A 9,469-nucleotide genomic window follows, 5' to 3' on the forward strand; every position below is an offset into this window, starting at 1 on the left:
ACAGACAACTCATCTCTTTCTCTCTCTAATCTCTTCCTCCATTCTTCTTTCTCTCTAAATCTCGTCTCTCATTCACTTCAAATCTTTCTCATATGCAATTATTTGATTTCTTCATCTGGGTTTTCAATCTATTTCGCTGAAATTACGAGATTCATTCGTTTGCGGCAATGAAACAGAGTATAAGCGGCGGCGGAGGCTGGAGAATTCCCAAGGAAGATGAGGTTGAAGTGCTTGAAATTTTACTCACTCTACCCAAATTGATTGCGAAATCGGAGTTGCTCAGTCGTTACACCTTCACCTGGGGTCGGAAGAAGAAAAGATCTGTGTTGGTTTTGAAATCCGAATCGACTCCGTCAACTCACCAGCAAATCGATGACAATAGACCGGAGAAATTGACGGCGGCGGATGCTGATAAAAGTCCTTCAACACCACTTTGTTTCTTACCAAGTGGCAGTGGGAGCGATGGTGCTGATAAGCCTAAAGAACCCTCCTCTCTGAAGAAAAAATTCAAGAGAAAGGTACTGATTCCATCTACCCTTGATTGACTTTCTATCGACGATTTTGTTAGGGTTCTTGCAGATTTGATTTATGGGTCTTATTTTATACACAATTTTCACATCTGGGCTTGTCTTCAATTGTTTAAACTCTTTACATTTTCCGGATTCTTTTATTTATATCTCTATCTTCCCATGTTCTTGCTTCTTTGATATGCTTTTTAACTTGAACTTAGTTTCAGTTGATTTCTTGGATATTTGAATCGATTTATTTTCAATTTTGACATTTGGGTATTAAAGTTCCTCAGTTATTTAGATGGGATAACCTTTTATTTTGTGGAATTATTCATAATTTGGCTGTTGTGTTTGATTAGAAACTTGACATCTGGATTATCATCAATTTTTTTTTTTAATTTTCACATTTTTTTTCTTGAATTTCTTGATAATTTTCTTGTCCTTTTTATCCTTCGATTTACTTTATTCTTGATTTTGAATGTTTTCCCCCAAATTTTAAACAGGCAACAGATGATTTGTTGGAGAAATTCACTGGAATGCAACAGCAAAGAGAAATCCTCATACAGGTATCCAATGATCTCCTAGATGAGTTTTGACTTATTTTCTTTAAATTATTTTCTGATTATTTAATTAATTAAACAGAAAATAAGAGCAATGGAAACCCTCCGTCAAAAACTTGGTGCTCAAAATCTGGAGTTGAAAGCAAAAAGACAAGAGGTGATCTTGAATTACTGATCATGAAATTTCCCATTTGTTTTTGATTAAATTTATTTAATAAAGTTTTTTAAATTAATTTCAGATTAATTATTCAAAAAACATAGAAGATTTCCGACTATGGAATAATTCTATGAATATGAATCTTGATCAACAACATTATCATCAGCAAATTACCATGTTTGCCCCTCCACCACAACCACAGCAGCAGCAACATTGTCAACAATTGATGGTAGATCCCAACAATGGCAAACTGGTGGCAATGCCTTGCTCCAGCAGCAGTAACAATGGTGGTAGATTTGGCTTGTTCAATCAGATTGATTCACGTGTCAAGATTCACGGGGAGACTTTTGACTTCATGGCTTCTTCTCAGCCGTTGGATCAAAGTAAATACTTGGTAATGGATAATGATCTGAGGATCAGAACTGCAGCAGCTGCCAGGAAGAGGAGGATTATGAGGATGAAAGAGAACAAGAACTCTTTGATGGCCATGAAACTTTCAAGAGCGTGTAGGTGATGGTGGTTTTTGACTTCTGTTGGTCAACCTTGACGAGGGGTGGTTTGGTAATTTCATCAAAGATGTCTAAATTACTAGAAATTTTTGCCTATTTTTTTGGTTTAGGCTTGGGGTTATAATGGTCCATTGGTGAACTAGTTGAAATATTTTTAATCTAGCTTATGATTTAGATTCCTGAGATGTTCTATTAGGATTGAATTTTGGATCATAGCTTTTTGTTGATCGTAAAATTATAGGTTTGGATCACATGATTATATCAATGGAACATTTATTATATTTTACAGTTCAGATTATTGTAAAAACTTGGTATTTGAGATTTCCTTCGGGGAATGAGGAGTTCGGTCATAGCAACGGCTCACGACATCCAAAGGTCTAGACCTTTTTTTGTCGGTTGAAATTCTAAACATTATAAATCATTGACCCAAGTTTTTGTTATGTTGTCTCAACTGTACGTTTTCTGTGCTCAATAACATCATATTCAACGTTGTTACAAATCTAAAAGAATTAATTTCCTTCTTCTGAATTTGGGCAGTTTCGAGTGTTTTTGTCATCAGCACCAAAAACGTTAGCATCGACCCTGATTTTAATTAACCAAATTTTATTTATTGTACTTGTATAAGAGTAATATCAAACAAACCTAGTTCCAACATGTAACAACCAAAAACTCAAAACATACATTTTATAACCTTTGCCCAAGCCGACAAGTAAATAAGTCTACAATTCAACATGATCCCAAGCGTTGCAGCGGGAAATAAAGTTTATTGCTGAAATTTATTACAAAACTAGAAGTAAATTGTAGGTGACTATCTAACTAGAAGAATGCGCCCACCCTTCAAACCTAGAGCTCACACTTTCCTTTGCTAGAGCTCTCAACATGGTACTTCCTTGAAAATGTTTTCAGTTTTATAAAAAGAAAACAAGGGTTATACCGGAGGTCTAGTGAATTCTCTTTAACACATGAATATATTATGAAAACATATTATTATAAAAACATAAAATGAAAATGAATTGTCTACGCTCCGAAATATAAAACACCAATACCTGTTGCAACGGTTGGACACGCTTATGGTCACGCACACTTGTGACCAAACATTCAAACTCACTCTTACCCTTAATACGAGCTACATTAAACGAACTCATGCGCTTTATTCGAGTACACACACCTGTAGTTCAAAATACCATCGTACACACTCATACAAAAAACTCACACTTTACCATCATCAAGATTCTCAAGTATATGAAATACATTATGTGAAATTTAGTCAAATAGTAATTCTAGCATAAATGGCAAGTATATGGTAGCCAAAATAGCGCGAGGAAACTCATCTGGTGTCCAAGCCTAGAAGTACACCCTTAGACTAGGATCACACCAACCGAAGACTTGAATTGGGTCATTCAGACTATGAATTAATACCTCAATTATACCCCAAAAGCATCACTACAAATACCCTTAAGGTGATGGCTCAGGATACCGCTCTAAAACACCCCTCGATTAAGATTGAAATCGGTGAAACATTAGCTTAAGCGCGGCTAAAGTCGCGGTGCTACCCGCACGACTTTCTGTTTCACCTGCACAGTTATGCTCGAACTCTAACACCTCAAATCCAATACCAAACTTGATTACAACAATGCTTAGGGATTATAACTCACACTATTCATCTCCAAATAATTCCATCAATAGATTCAATTTAAAATCTCTAATTTAATGGATTATACTCAAATCTTTAGGGCTCATAGTTGAATCTCATCCCATAACAACAACAAAAAAAAAAAAATCAATTATGAAACAAAATCCACCATAGAAATCCACTCCAATTCTCAAATTCTCAATGAAGAACTCAATTTCCAAATCAAAATCATTCAACCAACATATTGAACCCAAATTCTCCCAAATACCACATCATTAAAGAAAGTAAACATAAAGAGAAGGGTGATCTTACCTAAAATTGACGTCAAACTTCTTGAATCTCTTCTACCTTCCAGCTCCTTCTCTACACCACCTCTTCTTCCACATTTTCTCACACGCACATACACACTACACTTGAATCCGTTCAAATGATAAAGAAAATGAACCCAACTCCCTCTTATTAGTTATTTACACTCCAAACAAGCATGCTGAGTTTATAAGCCAATCTTACCCTTAAATTTCAATATGATTTTAAAAGTGGGACTCGGGTTATTACAAAACATAAATTCGACTATAATACTATGTTCGTGTTTGGACACTTTGTTCTTCGACTTTCCATCTCTTGTTCAATTGTGTTTTTAATAGATTGTTGCCTTTCATAAGAAAAAAACTAAATAACTGAAACATTATATATCCATGTTTATATCAACAAAAAAAACTTTGTCCACAAATAGTTAAACCAAAATAGAAAAAAAGATTCTCTCATTGGTCCATGAACAAATTAGTAGAAGTATCTCTATAAACAATTAAACCAAAATATTTCACCAATATACATACACATATATATATATATAGAGAGAGAGAGAGAGAGGAGGGGGAGTATTAAGATCGTTTGTTAACATGAAAAAAATATTAACTATACAAACTTTTTAGACCAATCACAAGCCATTATTATCTTAGATTCATCTATCACCATGCAATTAATATTGAGGATATATTGGTAATTTTTTTTTGTCTTACTTACATTTGCATTAATAGGTTATTACAAAAACTTCCCATCCCATATGATTCTAGCTAAAATTTATTATGTTTATTTTTTTTCTAGATTATTGGTTTGATGTTTTAGTAGAATAAGAAACTTGGCTGGTCATATTCAACATATATGTAATCGACATCATTCTTCACATCAAGCAACTGGTTTTGATTTATTGAACGATAGTAATGGTTGAACAAAATTTCATTCTTCATGAGTGAACATATTTTCAATAGGTGTACAATGTTCACTGTCTGTTAACATATGAAACGATGAAACAACCAAGTGAATTTTTGTAAACATATATGAACATCCAAGCAATGCACATAACATATATGAACATCCAAACATACTGTTCATAAGTGAACTCATGTTCATATAGAGGGGGAGATACTCTCATGTGTATTATGATGGAGATTTTTGTATTAATGACAATAGATTAATATACACATGAGCGGTTATAAAACATGAGCAGTTAAAAAACATTAATACACACATGGGCAGTTACAAAACATCCACGTCTTTATGAATTTTTTTTAATAATATCATTGTTGGTATATGTTCATCTTAGATGGTAACATATTATATTACTAGTTATTACAAGATTGTTATCATACATGTCATTCATTGATTCACAAGATAAATGGTTGTGATAGGTTTACAAAGTTAACACCATAAGTTAGGTTAACAAAAGAACCTACCCCTAAGACCACATGTCATTCATTGATTCACAAAAACATGTGTGTGTGTGTGTTTGATTTCATGTGAGACCAACATGTTTTCGTAAGACCACATTTTTATACTTGAAACTTCACAGCAAAATTGCAGGCTTGCAGCACCAATTAAGGAGGAAGAGGTGGGCAGCGGTGACGTGTTTATACGGGTAGTTAGGTTTTGGTTTTATTATTGTTTTTTCATAAATGTTTTAATGACTTAAACTCTATGCATTGTTAACTTCTACACTGATTAATATTTTAACTAAAAATAGATAAAAAGAAAAAAAAAAAAACTACAATGCTCTTGATTTAACAGACAGTTTTTGACAGACTTAAATTCAAGAACGAAAAATGAAACAAATTAAAAACAACAATAAAAAAAAACAATTTTAAAATAACAAAAATCGTCATAAACAACAAATCACAAGGATAAAAATCATAGTTTACCGTCATACTTAAGTCTGGAAGCCGAAACGAATGTCAACTTAAAAAATCCTCAACTAAACCAAATTTGGGTCAACGGCGCATTAATTTTCCTTTTATTTTCTAAGAATATTGGATTGACTTCCTTACCTAATACCTATATATATGAGGAGAGGACCAAGATGCAAAGGCCCATTGGGCTTTGGTTTATTTAAAGATCACAGACACAAAGTATGCATTTTCTTTTTGCTACAAGTTGATGTTGTCCTAATTTTTATTATATTTAAACGACAATTCAACAATATGAATTTGAAATTCTCATCAGAGACCCAAGATAATTATTTTCTGCTATTTGCAGATTTTTACCGTCACACTCTTACTATTCATTGATCTTCAATTTTCTATTCACTTTTACAGTTATAACTCGAACACATCTATTTCATACAAGCAATTTCACCGGTTACCGATGTTTTGATACAAACACGATATCCCAACACTACCGTACATGCTCGTTAATGCATTAGGTTTATAACGACATTTTAACTGTGCAAACTTCATATCAAAATGTAATACATCATATCATTAATGTCTTTGTTGAACCTCTGAGATAAAGCATTATCTAACTACAAAACCAACTATATAAATTGTAATCATTTTATCTTTTCTGAGTTCAACGATATTCTTTTCTCTCTTTTGTATCATGATTGTATGATACACATTATTATCGTTTGTATTAATATTCCTATGTTTTGTATTCCAATATAAAGAATTATAAGTATTCGTCATTAACATATTTCATTATGTTTCTACTGTTTGATTAACTATATATGGCATTATGTCTATTTCTTACATAGAGGAATGATCATGCGAGAAGTTAAACATTTTGCGAGAAAGTGAGAAGTTTCAATATTATATATGATTAAGCGTCTATGTGTTGTCAATACAAAATGTGTTCAATAGTATATAATTAAGTTTGTATCATGTGTGTAATCATATATGATATTGAAACTTCCCGCTTTCTCACAAAATGTTTCTCTTTTCGTTTTAACCTGCCCCTTATAACATAATCCATAGGATTCCATAATAAATCTCGGTTATTAATTATTACAAAATCCTTTAAAACTAACCGACCATGCTTTAGACTATTACATTTCATTCAACCACATGAAATGGTTATAATTCATAATCATATATATTTTTAAAACTTCATAGTTGTCTCTCTATATTTTTACTAAGGATATGATGGCATTTGATGACTTAATACGGTGTAAAACTATCTCAATATACTGTAGGGAAAACTTAAGACCTTCAAACAATCGAAATGAAATGAAAAATACATATTTAAATCCGAGTAACTGAAGTATTGACATAGTTCAATGCGGCATAAACATAAACACAAATTGTACGGAATAAACATAAACACAGATTGTAACATCATCTAACAGATGCTTTTACTTCTTTATCTTCTCCCTTATTGCATTCGGACTTTGCATAATTCACGGTGTTATAATTTTTTTTGCTATATTATTTGTTTTTGAGTTTATTAGTTTAAAAAAGTTTAACGTAATTTCATTAATAACTTAAGATTTTGAAGTGATATATAAATGATTATGGTTATACATGAGAAAAGAAGAAATCATTATTTTGGTTATTCACTTATATTTCGAAGAATACATTCAATTAACTCATATTTCCGACATTAATAAATATGGATGATGGACACAACTAGAGGTTACACAAGAAATTATATTTTATTAACTAAAGGGTCGTTTATCAAACACTTAACAGGTAAATGATTATCGACAAGAGTGTCATCCTCACTTACTTTATTGGGTAAGGTTCTTGGCCATCAAAATCGATCATCATTGGTAAATATCTTTTACTCGGTAAGCGCTTACCGGGTTAAATTTTGCCTCCTTGCCATGCCTCTTACGGGATAAGATTATAAGGGGTCGTTTACCCAACGCTTACCCGGTAAGTGCTTATTGACAAAAGTCAACACTTTTACTTAGTTTACCGGGTATGATTTTAGTTTATTAACGTGGAACTGTATGCAACAATTCATTTGGTAAGCACTTACAAAATAAGAGTTCTCACTCTCATTTACGGGGTAAGACTCTCGGTCCTTGCAATGAATCTTACCAGGTAAGATTCTTTATCTTTGTCATGTTAATCCGATAAGACAAAGTGATCCAATAAGCATTTATCAGGTAAGCATTTACTAATGGCCCCTAAGTCTTTCTCATGCTCACTAGAAGGTAAGTGACACCCGATAAACACTTACAGGTAAGTGTTTGGTAAAAAACCCCTAAATGTATATTAAAAATGTTTGATTATTAGGAATCATTTATTTATATAATATTTGACGAGTATAAAATATAATAATTATGTAAATCCAAAACAGTTGTAATTAATTTTCAGTATTGTTCTAATAACCCAAGTTCCAATTTTGAGTATCTAAATGAAGTTAGAGGGTGAAGTTGAAATGTGAACTTATTTGCAGGGGCTAGAGTGTAATTATTAGATTAAATGAATGGGTCTTCAATTCTTCTCTCATTTGTTCGGTGGCTAAAATCAGGTGTGTGTGTTTGTTAGAAGGAAGGAGTGGAGAAGGAGTTATCATGAAGTTTCTTTTGTGATTTGGAAATCTTTTTTTAGAAATTTGGTTAGATACAAATATTAGAAAAGTTTGTATGTTGATATAATCCATCTGTTGTCCTCAAAGAAGAATTTGAGTGCTCTCTAAAATAGGAAATCCTCCACATCTCTCAAATATGATCGGGGTTGTTTTGGTTTGAAACCATGCAGGATAGTTTGGGGGAGAAAAGAAGGATTGCTAACCGTAAAACGACAGGCCGAGGGAAAACCGTATTGTACTTCACTACATAGTGACGAACCAAATTTTAAAGTATCATCATTCCTATACATGTTTGAGGGTAAACTAAAGTCATCTTGGTCTCTACTATTGTCATTCTCAATCAAAAACCTTAATTTTGCTATATGTGTTGATGTTGTTCTAGCTTGGTAATATATGATTCTCAAGAGAATAGATGATTTGTGCCCTCACAGTGCCAAAAATTATAGGACATCATTCGTGTTCACGGCCTACTCATGACTAACATGGCCTGATTAACACATCTTTTTGTTTCATTTGTTAATTCTTATTACCCGATCAATGGACGAGTATAACACTAGTTATAAGTGATGTGTGCATAAACTAAAAAAAACATCGGTGTTATTATCAAATGAAAAATGAAAAATTCTTATTTATTGGTATAATTTGTTTAATTCAGATATCTGTTAGTATAATTTAGATGTTTTAGATTTAAAGAAAAATATGTAAGTTGTTCTAGTTTAAATTAATTGTACCTTATGCATGGTAATTTGTTTTTAAGAGAATGAGCCAAATGTTTTATAATATAGTATAGATGATAGAATAATTTTTTAAACATAAGATAATGATAGAGTATTTTTGTATGTGTGGATAAAGATAATAATTAAGTATTTTTCTCATATTAATATAACTTAATGACTATCCTATATTTTAACGTGTTTACTAGTTAATTATTAGTTAGTTTTATAGATGTTAAAGAAATTTAAAAAAAATTGTATGTATGCGTCAATTACTTATAAGTTTGAGAATTAAGGGATTATTCTTTAGGCATTATTTGTCAAAAATAAACGAGCTTATTTTATGGGTATACGTTTAGATCGATGCATATAAGCTAGCTTATTGAAATGCTACATGTAGTAGCGTTTTGGTAACTTATTGTCACTTTTTTTAATTACAACTCTCATTAATATTAATTATTGTTTATTACTATTAATTATAAATACATATTAATAAAATTTAGATATTACCAATATTAATTAATATAAATTAAAAATTAATTATTAATTACTAATTAATTTTAATTTTAATTATACATT

At 31.7% G+C, this 9,469-nt stretch overlaps 1 protein-coding gene across 1 annotated transcript; it reads left to right on the forward strand.

Moving 5' to 3' along the window:
- On the forward strand, window positions 1-2,027 carry LOC112521571. Its single transcript, XM_025130504.1, has 4 exons — window positions 1-518; window positions 1,013-1,075; window positions 1,152-1,226; window positions 1,309-2,027. Exons 1-4 carry the CDS (start codon window positions 168-170, stop codon window positions 1,738-1,740), a joined length of 921 nt encoding a protein of 306 aa, XP_024986272.1. The 5' UTR covers window positions 1-167; the 3' UTR covers window positions 1,741-2,027.
- The last annotated feature ends 7,442 nt before the right edge of the window (window positions 2,028-9,469 follow it).

Source organism: Cynara cardunculus, assembly GCF_001531365.2.
Source record: "Cynara cardunculus var. scolymus isolate 2C chromosome LG 11, CcrdV1, whole genome shotgun sequence".
Taxonomy (NCBI): domain Eukaryota; kingdom Viridiplantae; phylum Streptophyta; class Magnoliopsida; order Asterales; family Asteraceae; genus Cynara; species Cynara cardunculus.